The sequence below is a fragment of the Chiloscyllium plagiosum genome, unplaced genomic scaffold (genome assembly GCF_037043375.1).
Source record: "Chiloscyllium plagiosum isolate Xiang-an unplaced genomic scaffold, Cpla_swu_hap1 HiC_scaffold_3, whole genome shotgun sequence".
In the NCBI taxonomy this organism is placed as follows: Eukaryota; Metazoa; Chordata; class Chondrichthyes; order Orectolobiformes; family Hemiscylliidae; genus Chiloscyllium; species Chiloscyllium plagiosum.
In genome coordinates this window covers 142,474,256-142,498,036 of record NW_028270141.1, presented here as the reverse complement: position 1 = coordinate 142,498,036, position 23,781 = coordinate 142,474,256, and the positions used below count along the sequence as shown (strand labels likewise).

The following is a 23,781-nucleotide window of genomic DNA, read 5'->3' as shown; positions in this document are numbered from 1 at the left end:
ACATTCACATGGAGCTGGCTCCTGTTTTTCCAAAATTCTTCATATTTCTTGAAAAGAAAGTCATGACCTTTAATTTGTGGAAGATCCAAGGTTTCCTTGAGCTGTCTGATGTTCTATTTTACTGTCATTATTTTCAACAGCTTTTCGCCAGCTCTACCCTCCCCTTACCCATAAATGACATTGTTCCAATGTGACTCGCCACCAAACCATTGAGGACATTTTCCATATATGTGCCTCGGCAATGGGTATCAGTGCGATTTATTGTTCACAGAGCCGCTTAGAATTAGGCACAGGTCAAAGATCAGCCCTGATATTGGCAGTAGCCCTGATAGTAGTTGGTATTATTTGACATTAAGGTGCCACTTAAAGGTTTCATCCAAATGCGTAAGTCATGACAGGAGAGCTCAAAGCCATGGTGTGCTCTTCCTGCTCTACGTGGGAAGCTGGCCACATTTCCAGTGCCCAGGGCCAGCATAGGGGCAGGAAGGGTCTCAGCTGCAGCTCCTTGAAGCTCAGCTTTCAGAACTGGAGGAATGGCTGGAGACACTGTGGATCATCCATGAAGCTGAGAGTACTGCGAATAGCACATACAGGGAGATGGTCACACTGCAGGCTCAGATTTCATAGGCAGAAAGGGAATGGGTGACCACCAGACAGAGTAAGGGGCTAGGCAGGCAGTGCAGGAACCCCCTGTGGCTATTTCCTGCAAAACAGACACTTTGGATAATGTCGGGGGGAATGGTGCCTCAGAGAGAACCAGTAACAGCCACATCTGTTTCCTACGGTTCACCCTGTAGCAAAGGAGAGGAGGGGAAAGTGTGAGAATGCAATAGCTATCGGGGATTCAACTGGAAGGGGAATAGATGGATGTTTCTCTGGCAACAAATGAGATTCCTTGGTGTTTGGGTCAAGGATGTCTCAGAATGACTACAGGATATCTTGGAGGAGGAGGGTGAACAGCCAGTGGTCATGGTATACATTGGTCCCAATGACAGAGGATAAAATATGGCATGAGGTCCTAAATGCAGAATAAAGGGTGTTAGGAAGTAAGTTGAAAGTATGACCTTAAAGGTTGTGATGTCAGGATTACTACTATTGCCACGTGCGAGTCAGAGTAGAAAGTCCAGGAAATTATAATTGAACACATGCTGGAAAGGTGGTGCAAGGGGAGGGTTGCAGATTCCTGGGACATTGGGACTGGTTTTGGGGAAGTGGAACCAGTACTAACTGGATGGGTTGCACATGGTCAGTGATCTCAGGTTCAGGATAATGCTGCAGGATTTCCTCAGGATAATGTCCTTGGCCCAAACATCTTCAGCTGTTTCATTAATAATCCTCCCTCCATTATAAGGTCAGAAGTGGGATATTCACTAATGATTACACAATGTCCAGCACCATTTGTCACTCATCAGACATTAAAGAAGCCCTTATGCAAAGCAGCAAGACCTGGGCAGTATCCAGGTTTGGGCTGACAAATGATAAGTAACATTCAATACAAATGATAGACAATGACTGTCTCCAACAGGGGAGAAAGTGACCATTGTCACTTGACATTCAGTGGTGTTACTATCCCTGAATCCCCCACTATCTACATCCTGGGAGTTCCCATTGACCAAAAAATCAACTGGACTAATCAGCAGAGGCCTCACCTTCATTCCCCTACGCTCCCGGATTAATGAGTTCAACATACGGCGTGACATCGAACAATTCTTCCGCCGCTTTCGCCTCCGCGCCTACTTCTTTAACCAAGACTCTCGCCCACCCTCTGACGACCCCTTCTCCCGCCCCCAACACACCGCATCCACCTAGACACCCCGTGCTGGCCTCCTACCTGCCCTCGACCTCTTCATAGCCAACTGCCGCCGCGATATTAACCGCCACCTGAACTCCCCCACCCCTCTCACCCACTCCAACCTCTCACCCTCGGAACGCGCAGCCCTCCACTCACTCCGTTGCAACCCCAACCTCACTATCAAACCAGCAGACAAGGGAGGCGTGGTAGTAGTTTGGCGCACCGACCTCTACACCGCTGAGGCCAAACGCCAGCTCGCAGATACCTCCTCCTACTGCCCCCTTGACCATGACCCCACCCCCCCACCACCAAACCATCATCTCCCAGACCGTCCATAACCTCATCACCTCGGGGGATCTCCCATCCACCGCCTCCAACCTCATAGTCCCACAGCCCCGCACCTCCCACTTCTACCTCCTGCCCAAAATCCACAAACCTGACTGCCCCGGCCGACCCATTGTCTCAGCCTGCTCCTGCCCCACCGAACTCATCTCCGCATACCTTGACACCGTCCTGTCCCCCTTAGTCCAAGAACTCCCCACCTACGTTCGGGACACCACCCATGCCCTCCACCTGCTCCATGATTTTTGCTTCCCCGGTCCCCAACACCTTATTTTCACCATGGACATCCACTCCCTGTACACCTCCATCCCCCATCACGAAGGACTCAAAGCCCTCCGCTTCTTTCTTTCCCGCCGTACCGACCAGTACCCTTCCACTGACACCCTCCTTCGACTGACTGAACTGGTCCTCACCCTGAACAACTTCTCTTTCCAATCCTCCCACTTCCTCCAAACAAAAGGAGTAGCCATGGGCACCCGCATGGGCCCCAGCTATGCCTGCCTCTTCATAGGATATGTGGAACAGTCCATCTTCCGCAACTGCACTGGCCCCACCCCCCACCTTTTCCTCCGCTACATCGATGACTGTATCGGCGCCACCTCGTGCTCCCACGAGAAGGTTGAACAGTTCACCCACTTCACCAACACCTTCCACCCTGACCTCAAATTCACCTGGACAGTCTCAGATTCCTCCCTCCCCTTCCTCGACCTTTCTATTTCCATCTCAGGCGACCGAATCAACACGGACATCTACTACAAACCGACCGACTCCCACAGCTACCTGGACTACACCTCCTCCCATCCTGCCCCCTGTAAAAACGCCATCCCATTCTCCCAATTCCTTCGACTCCGCCGCATCTGCTCCCAGGAGGACCAGTTCCAAAAACGCACAATCCAGATGGCCTCCTTCTTCAAGGATCGCAATTTCCCCCCCCGACGTGGTCGACGATGCCCTCCACCGCATCTCTTCCACTTCCCGCTCCTCCGCCCTTGAGCCCCGCCTCTCCAACTGCCACCAGGACAGAACCCCATGGTCCTCACCTACCACCCCACCAATCTCCATGTACAGCGCATCATCCGCCGTCATTTCCGCCACCTCCAAACGGACCCCACCACCAAGGATATATTTCCCTCCCCTCCCCTATCAGCATTCCGTAAAGACCACTCCCTCCGTGACTCCCTCATCAGATCGACACCCCCCACCAACCTAACCTCCACTCCTGGCACCTTCCCCTGCAACCGCAGGAGGTGCAAGACTTGCGCCCACACCTCCCCCCTCACCTCCCTCCAAGGCCCCAAAGGAAACTTCCATATCCGCCACAGATTCACCTGCACCTCCACACACATCATCTATTGCATCCTCTGCACCCAATGTGGCCTCCTCTATATTGGGGAGACAGGCCGGCTACTTGCGGAGCGTTTCAGAGAACACCTCTGGGACACCCGGACCAACCAACCCAACCACCCTGTAGCTCAACATTTCAATTCCCCCTCCCACTCCACCAAGGATATGCAGGTCTTTGGACTCCTCCATCGTCAGACCACAACAAAACGACGGTTGGAGGAAGAACGCCTCATCTTCCGCCTAGGAACCCTCCAACCACAAGGGATGAACTCGGATTTCACCAGTTTCTCATTTCCCCTCCCCCCACCCTGTCTCAGTCAAATCCATAGAATTCAGCACCGCCTTCCTAACCTGCAATCTTCTTCCCGACCTCTCCGCCCCCATCCCAGTCTGACCTATCACCCTCACCTTGACCTCTTTCCACCTATCACATTTCCGACGCCCCTCCCCCAAGTCCCTCCTCCCTACCTTTTATCTTAGCCTGCTGGACAAACTTTCCTCATTCCTGAAGAAGGGCTTATGCCCGAAACGTCGATTCACCTGTTCCCTGGATGCTGCCTGACCTGCTGCGCTTTTCCAGCAACACATTTCCAGCTCTGGACTAATCATATAACTACTGTGGCTACAAGAACAGGTCAGAGGTATCCTGCAACAAATAACTCACCTATTAACTCTCCAAAACATGTCCATCATCTACAAGGCAAAAGTGTGATGGAATATTCCCCACCTGACTGCCATTGGGCAGCTCCAATAACATTCAAGCAGCTTGACACCATCCACATCAAAGCAGTTCACTTGATTGGCATCAGATTCACAAGCATCTACTCTCTCCACCATCGACACATGGTAGCTGCGATATGTATCATCTGCACAATGCACTGCTGAAATTCAAGAGGAATCCTTCGACAACAAAGTAAAACAAAGAACTGCGATGTTGGGAATATAAAACAGAAATGGAAAGTTCTGGAGAAACTCAGCGGGTCTCACAATATCTGTGGAAAAAAAATCTGTGATGATTGTACACTGGACTTGAAATGTTAGCTCTGTTTTTCTCTCCACAGATGCTGCCTGACCTGCTGAGTTTCTCCAACACTTTCTGCTTTTTCTGCTAAAATAGCACCTTCCAAACCCATGACACCCCCACCCCCTCCAACTTCACCTGGAAGGAGAAGGGCAGCAGATACGTGGGATCACCACCACCTGCAAATTCCTGAATTGGAAATATATTACCATCCTTTCTGTTTCTCTGGGTCAAATTCCTGGAACACCCTCCCTAGCGAGATTTTGTATGTACCTACACCAAATAGACAGAAGTAGTCTGGGAGGCAGCTAAATGCCACCTTCTCAAGGGCAGGTCGGGATGGGCAATAAATACTCATATAGCCCATGAATAAAGATTTTAAAACATCCTCCTGACATCACCTTCAGAAACGGTTCCCTCTCATTCTTGTCCCATGAGTCAGCGAGAACAGCTTTTCTTTGTCTCCCTTACCTAACTCATGTCACTGTCTGGTACAGCTCCAACCAACTGTCCAAGGACAAATTTCCCAGCTTCTCCACCCTAAACCTATTGGTAAAATCCCTCTGCATCCTCACAAGGTGCAAATATCATTCCTAAAGTGTGAGTGATTATCACTTCACACAATGCTTAAGCTGTGACCTAACCAGCAGTTTACAAAGCTTCAGCATGATCTCCCCCCATTTGTACTCACTACCCCTAGTAATGAAGCTCAAAATCCTCCATGCTTCCTTAATATGTGCTGCATCTTTCAATGGTCAATATCCCTCAGATCTCCCTGTCCCTGGTGCCTTTCCGTCATCGATAATGATTCCCAACATCCCTTTTCCCAGAGTGTCTCACCTCACACTTGCCCGTCCTAATTTCCATCTGCCACATGTCTGCCCATTCTGTGAGGTTATTGATGACATTCCTGTAGCTGGGATTGCACTGAATGGTGGAGGACTCTCAATGACCTGAATGGCTGTCACCTGTTCATATTGTCCTGTTAATCTACTCAGATCCAGGCAGACGTTGTCACAAATGAAATGCCTATATTCATATTGCAGGGCAGTTGATAGGAAACTGGAAGAGAAACAATATGAAGAACATGTGCTTGAATTCCTGAAGGATTTGGAAGAAGACAACCAACCCTTTGAACCAGGAATATTTTCTCTTAATTTCTTTAGCAGACGTGGGCTAATGGATATAGCTTTTCTTAAAACTTCCCAATGATTTCCTTTTCCTGGAAGGTTCTGTTCCCTTTACTGTTATAGAAAACAGTCAATATAACATATAACAATCAATCATGCTTAACTCTGTCTTAAACTGTTTTATTCATGTGCAAGGTACATCTTGGCTTTAACCTGGATTAGCATGCATAATTATGGTCTCCTTATCTAAAAAAGGGTTTACTTAATTGTTGGGATTTAGGCTCAAATTCCAGAGAAAAAAAGTTTGTGTTATGCAATGATCTTCCTGGTAAGAAGGACAACATTAAATGCAAACCAAAGAGAATGATTATACAATAAGGGTGAAGGTTGGCACTAAACATTTCACTCATTGAGGCATACCACAGTACACAGGTTCAGGACATGTGGGTCTGTCTTTCCATCAACACCCAAACATCTAACATTCTTTGAACCTGATCTGTTGACTCATAAAGTACTTTGATGTTTTTGCCTAAGTCAATTTAGCTCAAACAGACACACAAAACCCTCTTGCAGCTTGAACACTTCAACTTTAATTTCACGGTCTACCTCAACCCCTGTCACCACAGCTACTCGCAGATTGCCTCTCTCGCTCTCTCTTTTTCGCTCTCTCCCTCTCCATCCCTCTTCACGTCTGCATCTACAGCTTAATACTCTGTTCTAAGAACTTCTTAAAAGAGCCTTTTTCTTTCAATTTCTGTACAGGCAGTTGCCATTAATCTGAACACAGGATTTTATACTGATCTAATACATCTAGATGTTTTATGGGAAATCTTCAACCTGTTTCTACATTACTTATGGAAAATCCCTTAGACTATGACAATGAACCATCAACTGATAATGCTCCTGTCCATTTGCTATGATGAACTCCAACCTTTCACTCTCAGAAAGACCTTGATTTAGCAAGTGTACTCCTGGTAAGGCTTCTGGCACACTCACCTTTTTATATCCCGTTCTCTGTCCTGCCTGAAAACTCTGTGTCCAGGGATGTTGAGTTGCCATCCTTGCCTCTCTTTTAGCCAATAATCTATTATAGCAATTATAAATAAAGTCAGGGATATGATTCTTAAGAGAGGGAAGAAGCTCGGGGACCTGGGTGTTTGTAGTTTATTATCTGCCTCATGAGCAGTCATTGCATTCCCCTTCAGGATAAGTACATCCTTCCTTATGTAAAGAGAACAAAAGATTGTGATCCCACATTTATCACTGAAGTGAGAGATTCGTACTCTTCACTTCCATTGTAGTGAAGACCAGCATGCTCTTTGTTTTCCTCATTGTTTGCTGAATGCGTACATGAACTTTCAAACCACACATTAACCAGACATTAGGCTCCAGCTCTGGTCACTCTGACTGTCCCTGACAGAGCAGTCCTGGATGCTCATGTTCCTTTTAATATCCTTTATAGTGAGGATTTCTGTTCAAATCTAAGTTATTAGTCAGTGTTTCAGATTCATTTCTGACCAACCACCTCTGTGGGGCATTGGTGACATCAGTTTAAAGTCTTCTTACAGCACGTACCGAGGGTTAAATTCTATTACAGATGGGAAGCTGAGTCCTTCACTGGGAAGCAGGGATTAAATGTTCTTTAATCTTGTTTGAAATTAATGAATTGTGTACAGCCTGAAACAGGGATGGTCCTGGTGATGGATTGGACTTACGTTTAATCTCAGTCATGCTGGGTCAGAATGTTTCACGTTGATGTGGTCAGAGCTCATTGACAGTGGGAGGTATTACAGAACCTGATGGTTTGAGGTTGGTCGGTGCTGTAACTGCCCTGTGTCTGTCTGTGTTTTTCTAACTGCTGGGAATTTTTTTCTCACTGTGAAATAAAGAGGGTGATGCATCACAATACTTGGTTTCCTGTTAATTCTTATTCAAAGGGAAATCCGGATCACTGCTCACATCACAATTTTAATATTATACACAGCCTTCCACATTTCAGTGAAATCAATGTGTCAAAGTATTGAAGATTAAAAGTAATAATTCTCTTATTTCAGAAAATGAACCTGCTCTAATGGAGGGTATTTGTCCCACTGTGTACATGAACCATGGGCAAGGTGAGATTAGTGAGAGCACAGCCCCCATATCAGATAGAGTAGGACTGCGAAAGCTTGGGATTTCAAGCAAACCTGTTGGATTATAACCTAGTTTTGTGTGACTTCTGACCATATCCAGTAAGAGACAATTGACCAGTATCGTTTGAAGTTCAGTCATGTTCCCATTGCCTGATTCCCTCACTATTAACACCCTGGGGATTACCATTGACCAGAAACTGTATTGATATGATGAATCTAATTCACTGCAAGTCATTGAAAGCAGGTCAGAAACTAGGAATTCTGCAGTGAGTAACTCACCACCTAACCTCCCAAAGCCTGCCTAAGGCACAATTCAGGTGTAAAATTGGAATACTCTCCAAGATGTGCTCCAGAGCCTCACCAAAGCTCCTTGGATAGAATCTTCCAAACCCTCAACCATTTCCATCTTGAAGGACAAGGACAATGGATACATGGGATTACCATAAGCTACACATTCCCCTCCAAACCACTCACCATCCTGATGTGTTGATTTAGTATGGGTGTGAAGATTCACTTTCAATCCAACATTAAACACACTTCACTGGAGTACTCTAAATGCGGCCTCTTGGTGCAGCTGATACAAGTTCCTGACTCATCACTGAAGCAATTCTTACAAAAAGGACAACTATTACCCACAAGTGGAAATGGCTGACCCAGCACGAGACCTGACAGCAACCGACGTTTGATCCCTCAACTCAAAGTCTGCAGTTCTTGTACGATGGTTAATCTGTATGATGGTTGGTCTATGTGATGGTCAGTCTGTACGATAATTGGTCTGTGCGATGGATGGTCTGTGTGATGGTTGGTCTGTGCGATGGATGGTCTGTGTGATGGATGGTCTGTGTGATGGTTGGTGTGTACTACAATTGATCTGTGCAATGGTTGGCCTGTGCGATGGTTGGTCTGTGCGATGGTTGGTCTGTGCGATGGTTGGTCTGTGCGTGGATGGTCTGTGTGATGGTTGGTCTGTGCGTGGATGGTCTGTGTGATGGTTGGTCTGTACTACGGTTGATCTGCGTGATGTTTGGTCTGTACAATGGTTGGTCTGTGTGATTGTCTGTGTGATGGTTGTTCTGTGTGATGGTTGGTCTGTGCGATGGTTAGTCTGTGCGATGGTTGGTCTGTACTATGGTTGATCTGTGCGATGGTTGTTCTGTGCGATGGTTGGTCTGTATGATGGTTGGTCTGTACGATGGTTGGTTTGTATGATGGTTGGTCTGTGTGATGGTTGGTCTGTGTGATGGTTGGTCTGTGCAATGGTTGGTCTGTGTGTTGGTTTGTACGATGGTTGGTTTGTACGATGGTTGGCCTGTGTGACGGTTGGTCTGTGAGATGGTTGGTCTGTGCGATGGTTGGTCTGAGATGGTCGGTCTGTGAGATGGTGGTCTGTGCGATGGTTCGTCTGTACGATGGTTGGTCTGTGAGATGGTCAGTCTGTGAGATGGTGGTCTGTGCGATGGTTCGTCTGTACGATGGTCGTCTGTGTGATGGTTGGTCTGTGTGGTGGTTGGTCTTTGCGATGGTTGATCTGTGCGATGGTTGGTCTGTGCGATGGTTGGTCTGTGTGGTGGTTGGTCTCAGCGATGGTTGGTCTGTACGATGGTTGGTCTGTACGATGGTTGGTCTGTGTGATAATTGCTCTGTACCGTTCTCATGGAGAAGAGGCAATGAACCTCCATTTTTATGTTTTCCTTCAGTCCCGAAATTGTTCAAATGAGTTCCCTCCAGCGATGACATCATCCATGCGGCTCCTCAATGGTTTTGTCGCTGATCTATCTGTCTTTGAGCAATTTAATGCTGTGTTTTCACAAGATATGAGTTGTGTATGAGATAGGATAAAATGTTTATTATGAGCATTGCCTTCGAACCTGTTGATTGTGTTGAATGGCTCATCTCTTTACAGAAGTCTGTTGTTGTGAACGGTTTATAATGGAACCAGTTCAGATTTCTTTCAATAGTTTTGAGTTTGCTTCACTTGGCCATTGTCCTTCCCAGCATGCATCAGAAACTTCCCTGACCAGTCATTTTAGGTTACAAACAGTTCAGGAAGGCAGATCACCTTCTCAACGGCAGACAGAAATGGGCAAAAAAATACTCTCCCAGCCAGCAACACCTACATCCCATAAGTGAATTTTTAAAAAATCCTTCTAATATAAACCATGGGATTCTCACTTTCTGGAAAGCAAGCTGTGTCCCTGTCAATCTCACTTTGATGCAGCACTTCTCGATGGTTTGATCTGCTCTCCCAGTCTTTCCAGTACAATGGCACAACATGGTGTTTGCACTGCTTCAGATAAAAATTAATTCAAACTGAACCATAATCTAGGTTTGTTCAATCTATCATATCAGCTGCATGACATGTAATCATTTGTGAAAATTTCTGCGTTTTATGATCCTGCTCCACAGCTACTGATGAAGGAACAGTAGATCCAAACAAACCCTGTTGGACAATAATGTGGTGATGTGTAATTTTTAACTTTGTACACCCCAGTCCAACACCGGCTCCTCCACATCATGAATCTCATGTTAATGCAGCCCCTTCCTGATGGTTTAATCTGCGCTCTCAGTCATTCCAGTACAATGGCACCCTCTCGTATTTGCTTCAGATAAAAATCAACTCAAATCACCGGAACCAGACATTACCCACAACTTGTATCTCAAGACTCTTCCTGATTAACTTTGAATCCTTCTGTGACTGATTTCCCTCCCCCTATTGGAGATTTATGGTGTTGCTTGGAACAGGATATCTCTGAGACCCTATGGACTCCTCGACCGGTGTACACAATATTTATTTACCCAGGCTCCTTAGCGTGTATTAGGTAAGGACAACACAGCATGAGACTGCAGTCAGTCAGCCAAGTCCCAATTTTATTTAAGACAACAAAGGGAAAAACTACACTCAATAATTTTACCAACTCTATTTCTAACGATCCGATTCTTTTGAATATTAAAACAATTCCCAGACATGCTTACCTTTTGCTGCTCTGTCGAATTGTTCGTCTGTACCTCTCTTCATGAGTTGATTCTCTCTCTGGTCGGAGGGTGAGCTGCTCTGCTCACTGCTGTATCCTGACCTGCCTGTAGGTCGGCTGGAGAGTGGGGTTCGGTCATGCCCTGCCAGGCTGGGTTCTTATACCCTCCTGGCTACCTTCTGGAATGTTCCAAGGACTTGGCTGATCAGGGGAATCAAACTAATTGGTTTTATCACCTTGAAATGCTGCTAATGGTTCTCGATGGCTTGCTAACAGTGAACCGTTCGATGTGTCTGCCTTGAGGCTGGAAGTCTGGTTTCACCCCAGAACATACACCTGGTCTTCTACCTTACTGAGGAATGTCTGTCCCGTGCATCGCATGTTGGTTGTTTGTCAGGAAGGGTCGAATTGCCCTTTCACACTTCCTCATGTGTTCTGATGCCACTCCAGTTTTCAATTGCCTGGGCTTCAGTTTCCCTGGGGAGAACTGTCTCTTGTGCGTCTGTCTTGGCTCAGGCATTCCAAGCATACTTTGATTTCTGGCCAATTTTTATTTCAGTCTGTTCCTGTTTATTTCAGTTGCTGTGCTTGTATTTCTGGATGGGTTCATGAATAGAATGGGTTTAGAGGAATATGTGCCAAATGCTGACAAATGGAACGGAATTGATTAAAGATAGCTGGTCAGCATGGAGGGGTTGGACTGAAAGGTCTGTTTTCTGTGCTCTATGAATCTATCTCAGCTGCCTTACCCGGGCCAAGAGATTTCCAGGCTGAGGGAAGCAGCAATCGCTGGGATCAGCTCTCCAGATTTCTTCCCCACTTCCTTCTGGGCCTCTCACCACAGGGTCCTGGAGCAGGGAACCTTCACTCCAAGGGTCAGGCTGGGTTCCTGCAAAATTCTGCCCCTTTCGGCCATTTTTTTAAACTGATAATACTTCAGGGGATCCTGCCAAGTTTGGAGTTGGGATCCGTTGGTTATTTTTAAAAAGTTTGATCTCTAATGTTTTTTATTCTTTTGTGGGATGTAAGTAATGTTGGCTGGGAGGCTGCATTTATTGCCTGTCCCTAGTTGCCCCTTGAGAAGGTGGGGTGAGCTGCCTTCTTGAACTGCTGCAGTCCACCTGCTGTGGGCTGACCCACAATGCCCTTGGGGAGGGAATTGCAGGATTTTGACCAAGTGACCGTGAAGGAATGGGCAATATATTTCCAAGTCAGGATAGTGAGTGGCTTAAAGGGGAACCTGAAGGTGGTGGTGTTCCTATGTATCTGGTGCCCTTGGCCTTCCAGATGGAAGTGTTTGTGGGTTTGGAAGGTGCTGTCTCAGGATCTTTGGTGAATTTCTGCAGTGCATCATGTAGATACGACACACTGCTGCTACTGAGTGTCATTGGTAGAGGGAGTGGATGTGGTACCAATCAAGCGGTTGCTTTGTCCTGGATGGTGTCAAGCTTCTTGAGTGTTTTTGGAGCTGCACCATCCAGGCAAGTGGGGAGTATCCCATCACACTTCTGACTTGTGCCTTGCAGATGGGGGAACAGGCTTTGGGGAGTCAGGAGGTGAGATACTTGCTGCAGTATGCTGAGCCCTGAACTGCTCTTTTAGCCACTGTGCTTCCACAGTGAGTCCAGTTGAATTTCTAGTTAATGAGAACCCCCCCAGGATTTTGATAGTCAGGCATTCAGTGATAGTAACACCATTGGATATCAAGGTACAATGATTAGATTGTCTCTTATTGGTGATGGTCACAGCCTGGCATTTGTGTGGCACAAAACTTACTTGCCACTTACCAGTGCAAGCCCAGATATTGTTCAGACTTTGTTGCTTTTGAACACGGACTGCTTAAGTATTTTTGGAGTGGTGAATGGTGCTGGGAGAGAAGACTAAACCATTGGGAGGGACTGCATTAAATTGAGATTGACAGGGACAGAGTTTGCTTTACAGAAACAGTGAGAAACCTATGGTTACATTAGGAATTATTTCTAATTCACTCCCAGGATTAGGGTGTTGCTGGCTGGGAGGGTATTTATTGACTATTCCTCGTTGCCACTGACAAGGTGAAAAATCACACAACACCAAGTTAGAGTCCAATGGGTTTATTTGAAAAACATGATCACCTGTATCATGTGATTTTTCACCTTGTTTCTGTAAAGCAAACTCTGTCCCTGTCAATCTCAATTTAATGCAGTCCCTCCCAATGGTTTAGTCTTCTCTCCCAGCACCATTCACCACTCCAAAAATACTTAAGCAGTCCGTGTTCAAAAGCAACAAGGTCTGAACAATATCTGGGCTTGCACTGGTAAGTGGCAAGTAAAATCACACAACACCAAGTTAGAGTCCAATGGGTTTATTTGAAAAACATGATCACCTGTGTCATGTGATTTTTCACCTTGTCCAAACCAGTCCAACACCAACACCTTCACATCATTGATAAGGTGCATTGCCTTCCTGAACTGATTGTAACCTAAAATGGCAGGTCAGGGAAGTTTCTGATACATGCTGGGAAGCAGAATAGCCAAGTGAAGCAAACTCACCGTGGGCGGCATGGTGGCAAAGTGGTTAGTACTCTGGTTTCCTCCCACAGTCCAAAAATGTGCAGGTTAGATGAATTGGCCATACTAAATTGCCCGATGTGTTAGGAGAATGGGTCTGGATGGGTTGAGCTTCGGCGGGTCAGTGTGAACTTGTTGGGCCTGGTGAAAATTGTGAAAATATCTTCTGAAAAGATTAAAGCAGAGCATTAAATTGCTCAAAGGCAGTCAGATCAGTGACAAAAACTATTAATGATCTTCAAGGATGACCTCATAGCTGGAGAGGAGAAATTTGAACAGTTTGGGGACTGAACGAAAACATAAAAATGGAGGTTCACTCCCTATTCTCGGTGAGAACTGTACAGTAAAACCATCGCACAGACCAACCATCGTACAGACCCAACCATCATACAGACCCAACCATCGCACAGGCCAGCCTTCGCACTGACCAAGCATTGCACAGACCAACCTGCGTATAGACCAATTATAGCACAGACCAACCATCGTACAGACCCAATCATCAGACAGACCAACCATTGCACAGACCCAACCATCGCACAGACAAATCATCACACAGACCAACCATCATACAGACCAATCATCATATAGACCATTCATCATACAAACCAACCATTGCACAGACCAACCATTGTTCAATGTGTGCAGGCAGGTTTTCTGACACAGTATGTAGACAGGCCAACAAGGGTGATGCCATACTGGAGTTGGTACTGGGGAATGAACCTGGTCAGGTGTTAGATTTGGAGGTAGGTGAGCACTTTGATGATAGTGACCATAATTCGGTTATGTTTACAATACCAATGGACAGGGATAGGTATATACCGCAGGGAAAGAGGTATAACTGGGGAAATGGCAATTATGATGCGATTTGGCAAGATTTAGGATGCATAGGTTGGGGAAGGAAGCTGCAGGGGATGGACACTCTTGAAATGTGGAGCTTTTTCAAGGAACAGCTACTGCAGGACCTGGGTATTTATATACCTGTCAGACAGGGAGGTAGTTATCAAGAAAGGGGCCATGGTTTAATAAAGAAATTGAATCGCTTGTCATGAATAATAGGAAAGCTTATGTGAGGATGAAGTGTGAAGGCTCAGTTGGAGGGCTTGAGAGTTATACGTTATCCAGAAAAGATACAAAGAAAGGGCTAAGAAGAGCCAGGAGGAGACATGAAAATTAGTTGGCGGATAGGATCAAGGCAAACCCTTACGCCTTCTATATCAGGAATAAAATAATGACTAGCGTAAGATTAGGGCCAATCAAAGATAGTAGTGGAAAGTTGTGTGTGGAATCTGAGGACATGGAAAAGTGCTTAATGAATACGTTTTGACAGTAATCACATTGGTAAAGGGCAATGTTCGTGAGAACACGGAGATACAGGCTACAAGATAAGATGGAATTGCGGTTGACAAAGAGAGGGTTTTAGCAATTTTGGAAAATCTGAAAATAGATTGGACCCTTGGGCCGGATGGGATTTACCCTCGGATTCTCTGGGAAGCCAGGGAGGAGATTGCAGAGCCTTTGGCTTCGATCTTTATGTCATCATTGTCGACAGAAGTAGTGCCAGAAGATTGGAGGATAGGAAATGCTGTTCCTTGTTGAAGAAGGGGAGTCGGAACAACCCTGGTAATTATAGACCAGTGAACCTTACTTCGGTTGTGGGTAAGATGTTAGAAAAGATTCAAAGAGATAGGATTAATAATCATTTGGAAAGGAATAATTTGCTTAGGGATAGTCAACACAGTTTTGTGAAGGGTAGGTTGTGCCTCACTAACCTTATTGAGTTCTTCAAGAAGGTGAAAAAAAACAGGTGGATGAAGGTAAGACGGTTGATGTGGTGTATATGGATTTCAGTAAGGCGTCTGATAAGGTTTCACATGGTAGGCTATTGACAAAATATGGAGTTTTGTGGTTGAAGGTGATCTGGTGGTTTGGATCAGAAATTAGCTCGCTGAAAGAAGACAGTGGGTGGCAGTTGATGGGAAATGATCATTCTGGAGCTCAGTTACCAGTGGAATGCCACAAGGATCTATTTTGGGGCCACTGATGTTTGTCACTTTTATAAATGATTTGGAGGTGGGTGTAGAAGGATGGGTTAGTAAATTTGCAGACACTAAGGTAGGCAGAGTTGTGGATAATGCCGAAGGATGTTGTGGGTTACAGAGGGACATGGATAAGATGCAGAGCTGGGGTGAGAAGTGGCAAATGGAGTTTAATGCAGAAAAGTGTGAGGTAGTTCACTTTGGAAAAAGTGACAGGAATACAGTTGCTGGGCTTATGGTAAAATTCTTGCAGTGTAGATGAACAGAGGAATCTCAGTGTCTGGGTGCATAAGTCCCTGAAAGTTGCCACCCAGGTTGATAGGGTTGTTAAGAAGGCATATGGTGTTTTGGCATTTATTTGCAAGGTGGATTGAGTTTCAGAGCCACAAGGTCATGCTTCAGCTGTGCAAGACACTGGTAAGGTGGCAGCTAGAGTATTGCGTGTAGTTCTTGTCACTGCATTATCGGAAGGATACGGAAGCTTTGGAAAGGGTTCAGAGGAGATTTACTAGGATATTGCCTGGTATGGAAGGAAGGTCTTATGAGGAAAGGCTAAGGGAATTGAAGCTGTTTTCATTGGAGGGTTGAGAGGTGACTTAATTGAGATATATAAGATAATCAGAGGGTTGGATAGAGTGGACAGTGAGAACCTTTTTCCTTGGATGGTGAAGGCTGACACAATTTGAGGTGTGATAGATTTAGGACAGATATCTGGGGTAGTCTCTTTACTCAACGAGTAGTAGGGACGTGTAACAGTCGTAGACTCGCTGGCATTAAGGGCATTTAAGTGGGCATTGGACATCCATAGGTATAGTTTGGATGGGCATCAGATTATTTTCACAGGTCGGTGCAACATTGAGGGCTGAAGGGCCTGTACTGCGCTATCACATCCTATGTTCTATGTACGTCGCACAGACCAACCATTTGACAAGAACTTTGGACTTTGAGTCGAGTGATCAAAGGTGGGTCGCCTGTCGGATCTCGTACTGGGTCAGCCATTTCCAGTTCCGGGTAATATTTCTCGTTTTTGGAAGAATTGCTTCAGTGATGAGTCAGGAACTTGTATCTGCTACACCAAGAGGCAGCATTCAGAGTACTCCAGTGAAGTGTGTTTAATGGGGATTGAAAGTGAACCTTTATCCCTGCACTAAATCCATTTAACTTGAACAAGTCAGGATGGTGAGTGGCTTAGAGGGGGACGTGCAGGTGGGGGTGATTCCATGTATCTGCTGTTCTTGTCCTTCGAGACGGAAATGTTTGAGTGTTTGGAAGATTCTGTCTGAGGAGCTTTGGTAAGGTTCTGGAGCACATCTTGGGGAATATTCCATCACAGTCCTGACTTGTGCCTTGGAGAGGCTTTGGGAAGTCAGGAGGTGAGTTACTGTCTGCAGAATTCCTAGTGTCTCACCTGGATACTTCATCTTCCAATTCCAAATCACTTCTTACTATTCTATCCCATACCAACAATGCTACCCCATCATATTCCCCCTCACCCCTTGCTTGAGGACTGCTGACCCTCAGAGATAACTCTACACCAGCAGCCACCTCTATCTAATGGGAGAGAACAGCCTCTGGGACGGTGGTGACTTTCACTGTAACTACAATACCATGGGAAATAGGAACAGGAGTGAGCCATTCAGCCCCTCGAGCCTGCTCTCCCATTCCAAAAGATCAGGGATTTGCAGATGATGCCACAATTATTGGGAAAGTAGGTTGTGATGAAGAAATTAGAAATACATCAATCTTTGAGCCACACATGTAACTGACTTTAAATCCCCAGTGTCAGTTTGCCCATTGGCACTGGTACACAGTGGACCAAATGCCCTACAGTAATGCAGGATAATTCTCTGAAATGGGAGAATTATTACTTTTGATCTTCAATACATCGACAGATTCATTTCACTAAAATGTGGAAGATTTTATCTAATATTAAACTCGTGATATGAGCAGTGATCCAGATTTCCCTCAGAGTAAGAATTGAACAGGAGACCGAGTGTTGTGATGCATCACCCTCTTTATTTCACAGTGAGAATACATTCCCAGCAGTTAGAAAAACACAGACAAACACAAACTCAAAGACAATGGCTTCTTCACGAGAAGCCTGTGAATGAACGGCCTGTTAACAGGAATCATATTGGAATAGATCATTTCTTCAATCACACATTCAGTCAGTCTATATGTGGGTGGGAGCTCTCAGTGTGGGTGGGAGATCTGAAGCTGAATTTTATTCTCTCATCAGACTCTGGATTCTGATTTCACGTTAGGATTATTTCTCCATTTTAGGGATCAGTTTGATGCTGCTTCATTCCTGATTCCCAAAATCTTCCACTTGTCCTTCCTCACCTGGATCCAGGTGTTTTCTGAACCTGCACTGACCTGAGTAAAACTGAACTGGATTGAGAAACAACCTTTCTCCTCATTCCCAGCACAATGTTCAGTTTCTGATAATCAGGAATGGCAGGAATAGGGAATATTCTACTGCCCACATAGAGGGTGAAATTTTCACCCTGGCCTGGTGTTCCTGACAGTGTCCCGCACTTCCACTCTCTTCCTTCTTGTTGGTTCCAATACAAATGTAAGTTCCTCCAGTGAGACTGGGAACACATTATTCACGTATTTAGAATTCTCCATGTGTCTGGAAGTTGCTGGTTCCAATTGCAAGACCCTCACCCACCTCCAGGCTGCAGTCCACATCCCTCTTCCTCCTCTCACTGACCCCTCCTGGTCCTGAGCCTCAATGTAAGTGCAGTTTATTGTGTGCAGTTTTGGTCGCCATACTATAGGAAGGATGTGGAGGCATTGGAACGGGTGCAGAGGAGGTTTACCAGGATGTTGCCTGGTATGGAAGGAAAATCGTATGAGGAAAGACTGAGGCACTTGGGGCTGTTTTCACTAGAGAAAAGAAGGTTTAGGGGTGACTTGATTGAGGTGTACAAGATGATTAGGGGGTTAGATAGGGTTGACAGTATGAACCTTTTCCCGCGTATTGAGTCGGGTATTACAAGGGGGCATAGCTTTAAATTAAGGGGGGGTAGATATAGGACTGATGTTAGGGGTAGGTTCTTCACTCAGCGAGTCGTTAGTTCATGGAATGCCCTGCCAGTAACAGTGGTGGACTCTCCCTCTTTATGGGCATTTAAGAGGGCATTGGATAGGTATATGGAGGATAGTGGGTTAGTGTAGTTTAGGTGGGCTTGGATCGGCGCAACATCGAGGGCCCAAGGGCCTGTACTGCGCTGTATTCTTCTATGTTCTATGTTCTATGTTCTATGTAAGCTCCCACTCTCCTGCCCCCTTCCCTTGTGCTGCAGAGTTCAACAAGTGAAACCACTGACCTCAGACACAACAGCACAAAGCTGACTGATTCTCATGTGTCACTGATTTTCAGATGAAGGTGGGACATCATTCCAAAAGGGTCACAACAATGAGTATTGATGGAATACAAATCCATTCCATGTAGGAATACTCCACAGGGCAGTTCCAGCACCGACCAACCTGAAACAACTAGGCTCTGTAATCCCTCCCACTGTCAATGAACTCTGACCACATCAATGTGAAACATTCTGACCCAACATGACAGATTAAACAGAAATATAATCCATCAGCAGGACCAAATCCCAGTCTGATGCTATACACAATTCATTCATTTCAAAGAAGGTTAAAGGATACTTAATCCCTGTCTCCGAGTGAAGGACCCAGCTCCCAATTTACAATTAAATTTAACCCCCTACATGTGCTGTAAGAAGACTTTCAACTGATGTCACCAATGCCCAACAGAGATGGTTGGTCAGAAATGTATCTGAAACACTGGGCAATAATTTAGTTTTGAAGAGAAATCCTCACTATAAAGGATATTAAAAGGAACATGAGCATCCAGGACAGCTCTGTCAGGGACAGTCAGAGCGACCAGAGCTGGAACCTGATGTCTGGTTAATGTGTTCTAGGAGAAAGTGAGGACTGCAGATGCTGAAGATCAGAGCTGAAAATGTGTTGCTGGAAAAACGCAGCAGGTCAGGCAGCATCCAAGGAGCAGGAGAATCGACATTTCGGGCATGAGCCCTTCTTCAGGAATGAGGAAAGTGTGCCCAGCAGGCTAAGATAAAAGGTAGGGGGGAGGGACTTGGGGGAGGGGCGTTGGAAATGCGATAGGTGGAAGGAGGTTAAGGTGAGGGTGATAGGCCGGAGTGGGGATGGGGGCGGAGAGGTCAGGAAGAAGATTGCAGGCTAGGAAGGTGGTGCTGAGTTCGAGGGTTGGGACTGAGACAAGGTGGGGGGGAGGGGAAATGAGGAAACTGGAGAAATCTGAGTTCATCCCTTGTGGTTGGAGGGTTCCCAGGCAGAAGATGAGGCGCTCTTCCTCCAGCCGTCATGTTGCTATGGTCTGGCGATGGAGGAGTCCAAGGACCTGCATGTCCTTGGTGGAGTGGGAGGGGGAGTTGATGTGTTGAGCCACGGGTGGTTGGGTTGGTTGTTCCGGGTGTCCCAGAGGTGTTCTCTGAAACGTTCCACAAGTAGGCGGCCTGTCTCCCCAATATAGAGGAGGCCACATCAGGTGCAGCGGACCCAATATAGAGGAGGCCACATCGTGTGCAGGGTTGAGGGTGTGGGCGGGAACTGGGCAGAATTTGGGGAAATCTGATGGTAACCAAATATGGAAAAAATATTCCAGGGGAATGTTTTGCACTGGTGAGTGACTGGAAAATGGTGGCATTCAGAGTGACCTGGATGTCCTTCTACATCAAACACAGAGCGTTAATGCACAGGTTCAGCAAGCTACTGGAGAAACAAACAGTATCTTATCCTTTATTACAAAGGGAGTGAAGAGTACAAAAATCTCACTTCAGTTGTAGCAGTGGATGACATCAGTAGTTTTACTCTCCGTACCCAAGAGTGAATTACAGTGAGTGCAATGACATCATTGGACAGATTACCCAATCGAGGGACAGTGTGGGAAAGCGGTATTGAAGGAGAAGATCAGCAATGATCTCATTGAATGGTGGACCTTCTTTTTTATGACCCAGGGGAAAGACAAAACGGTACAGCCCCCAGGACAGCTGAAAACCATCGTGCAAAGGTGAGAGTGGACGGAAGTATGGAGGGAGGATGATGGGCAGGAGGAGGAGGGGCTGCAGTTGGTGGGAGCGTGTGAAGGAGGATGGACAGAGTGACGGGTGGGTGAGGGGTTTCAATGGAATGTGTGTGAGGGGGGGTAGCATGGAGGTAGGTGAGGAAGGTAGAGGACCGGGGAGTGGGAGAGAATGGTGCCGGGGGGGAGGGGCATATTGTCAGGTATGTGAGAGAAAGCTTGGGGTGTGTAAGGGCTGGGATGGAGTGAGGGAGCATTTCAGTTCTGCTGACACCACTTCGGAGAGGAATGGGACTGATGGATCTGCTGGGGTTGTGAGGTGGATGAGGTGAAGGGGCGGTGTCAGGCCCAGAGGGTTGAGGGATGAGGTGCGGTGCTACCATGTTGGGACGGAGAGTCAGTACCTCCTGGGTCACTTTGGGTGGGGTTTCAGGTTAGTGAGGCAGGGGTTGGGTGGGTTTTGTGTGGTGATGGGGGATGATGGGGGAATGCAGTTGGCTGTCAGTTCCAAACCCATTGCAGGAGCAGGGGGTGTCTGTTCAGGTGCAGCTTTTGGGTCTCATGGGTTTGGGTTGAATGGGGTGTGAAGGCTGGTGAAAGGGAGGGCTGTTGTTTTGCTGGTAATGGGATGGGTGGGGGGAGGTGTCCCGTTCCAATGGGGCTGTGGTAGAGGTGAAGGGGAGGAGTGGGTCAGTGATGAGGGATCTGTAGAATCCTGGGGTTGGAGAGGAGTGATGGAGTTTCGGGACCAGCTGGGTCATGGGTTTTGTCCAGTCTGATACGGTCATGTCGGGGCTGTTGTCGGGTCAAGGTGAATGGGGGGAAGTGTGTCGGTGACAACGACTGACTCCCGATCAGAATTCCGGGGCCAATGAAGTGTAACTTGGATAATCCCATTGATTGGAATCATTGGACTAAAGGACCAGTGGGAACAGAGACTGTAAATGGGGAAGTCAATGAGGGACTGTTGATGCTATTGAATAATTTTGATTGAAGAATAAATGCTTGTATTCTTTGTTGGAAATACAATTACCGACTGCCAGTAGAGGGCAGTGTTTATAAACAGGACACCGGGATTTCTGAGATAGGACATTGGTGGAATTGGTCAAATTCCCAATGTGGGCACATGTCCATAATATGTCTAAGGAATAGTCACTGCATTCACTGAAAGTGAGGAAGAAGGGTATATCTTTCTCTAGGTACGGAGACCAGAGTTATGCACAGTAGTCTAGGTTAATGCAATGTAGTTTGGGGAAGACAAAACAATTTCAGAATTAAGTACATCTCACTGTTGAGTTTGTATAAAGGTAACAGAACCTTCTGGAAAAATGTCATTCCAATTCCTTTTCTAAAGCTATTTGTGTTAGTCCACCTTTCTTATACCAAATGAAAAGAAATATTCAGCCTGGAGCCCAGTTACATTTGGAGTTCCGCAGGGATCAGTTCTGGGTCCTCTGCTGTTTGTAATTTTTATTAATGACTTGGAAGAGGGAGTCGAAGGGTGGGTCAGTAAATTTGCAGATGATACGAAGATTGGTGGAGTTGTGGATAGTGAGGAGGGCTGTTGTCGGCTGCAAAGGGACTTAGATATGATGCAGAGCTGGGCTGACGAGTGGCAGATGGAGTTCAACTCTGCCAAGTGTAAGGTTTTCCATTTTGGAAGGAAAAATAAGAATGCGGAATACAGGGTTAACGGTAGGGTTCTTAGTAAGGTGGAGGAGCAGAGGGATCTTGGAGTCTATGTTCATAGATCTTTGAAAGTTGCCACTCAGGTGGATAGAGCTTGTAAGAAGGCCTATGGTGTATTAGAGTTCATTAGCAGAGGGATTGAATTCAAGAGTCGTGAAGTGATGTTGCAGCTGTACAGGACTTTGGTTAGGCCACATTTGGAGTACTGTGTGCAGTTCTGGTCGCCTCACTTTAGGAAAGATGTGGAAGCTTTGGAGAGGGTGCAGAGAAGATTTACCAGGATGTTGCCTGGAATGGAGAATAGGTCGTACGAGGATAGGTTGAGCGTGCTAGGCCTTTTCTCATTGGAACGGAGAAGGATGAGGGGTGACTTGATAGAGGTGTATAAGATGATCAGGGGAATAGATAGAGTAGACAGTCAGAGACTTTTTCCCTGGGTACAACAGAGTGTTACAAGGGGACATAAATTTAAGGTGAAGGGTGGAAGGTATAGGGGAGATGTCAGGGGTAGGTTCTTTACCCAGAGAGTGGTGGGGGCATGGAATGCGCTGCCTGTGGGAGTGGCAGAGTCAGAATCATTGGTGACCTTTAAGTGGCAATTGGATAGGTACATGGATGGGTGCTTAAGCTAGGACAAATGTTCGGCACAACATCATGGGCCGAAGGGCCTGTTCTGTGCCGTATTGTTCGATGTTCTATGTTCTATTAAGTGTTCTCTTGTCTTTTTCCAAGTCTTTCAGGAAATCAAGGACCAGTTCTTCATATTGTTTCCCATCAGTTTTGTTGGGAATAGTCCTGCAACAGAATTAAGAATATAGACATTTAATTCTCATTCCTCGTGTCAAAACCTGTCTGAATCAGAGTAGGTTACAGGGCAATAGCAACAGGAGTCAGTCTTTCAGCCCATTGGGAACCCTCCATCATTCCGTTCCATCATGATTACAGGAACAGAATCGAAAAGCTCTCAGAATGGACAGTCCCGTGGCCGATAAGGGGATACAGTTTTGGTGAGGAATTCTAAGAGTGGACATAAACTTAACGGCACTGTTCAAAAAACTGCATGGCAGAGATGGCAGGGGAATTTTGGTGCACCGATCTTTATTGAGAGAGTGAATAGCAAAAGAAACAGGGTCTTGAGTTTATAACGAGATGATTGATTCCTCAATCGAGGAAGTTTTGCTGAACCCCTATGAAATTCTGTTATGATCATTGTGGCCATTGATGATCACATTTTAGGGAATACATGAGTCTCCTTAAGAGGTTGCAGAGGGTCCTCACTAGAATGGTTCCGCAAAGGAGGACGAAGAAACTTGTAAGGAACAGGAGAATTGAATATGAATGCAATCCATAACAAACAGAGAAATGTACTGCAAAAGTTCCCACTTGTGCAGAAAATGTTTGGCTAAAACGGATGTGGGTCCATTCCAGACAGAGTTGGATGGATTTATTTTCAGGAATAGAGAAGTGGTCGAGGAGCTGAATGAATAAGTTGTGTCTGTTTTCACTGAAGTGGTGGATCCAGTGACTGTGATGCCATTGAATGTCAGTGGGTGATGTTTACCTTCTCTCTTGTTGGAGATGATCAGTGCCTGACAGTTATGTGGTGCAAACCAAATTGGTGCAGTTATGGACAGTGAGGAAGGTTGTCAACGGATACAGCAACAAATAGAGATCACTTTGAAATATGG

The 23,781-nt window shown here is 46.1% G+C and overlaps 2 protein-coding genes across 2 annotated transcripts in view; both read left to right on the top strand.

The window, feature by feature from the left end:
* The window catches only part of LOC148151753 (uncharacterized), a 32,669-nt gene extending 25,285 nt beyond the window's left edge, over positions 1 to 7,384 (top strand). The window contains exon 5 of the mRNA XM_087975807.1: positions 5,546 to 7,384. Coding sequence (XP_087831933.1) covers positions 5,546 to 5,711 — 166 coding nt within the window. The 3' untranslated portion in view covers positions 5,712 to 7,384. The remainder of the gene's footprint in view (positions 1 to 5,545) is intronic.
* Positions 1 to 23,781, top strand: part of LOC148151751 (EH domain-containing protein 3-like) — a 207,506-nt gene that overhangs the window by 84,716 nt on the left and 99,009 nt on the right. The gene's annotated exons all lie outside the window — the stretch shown is intronic.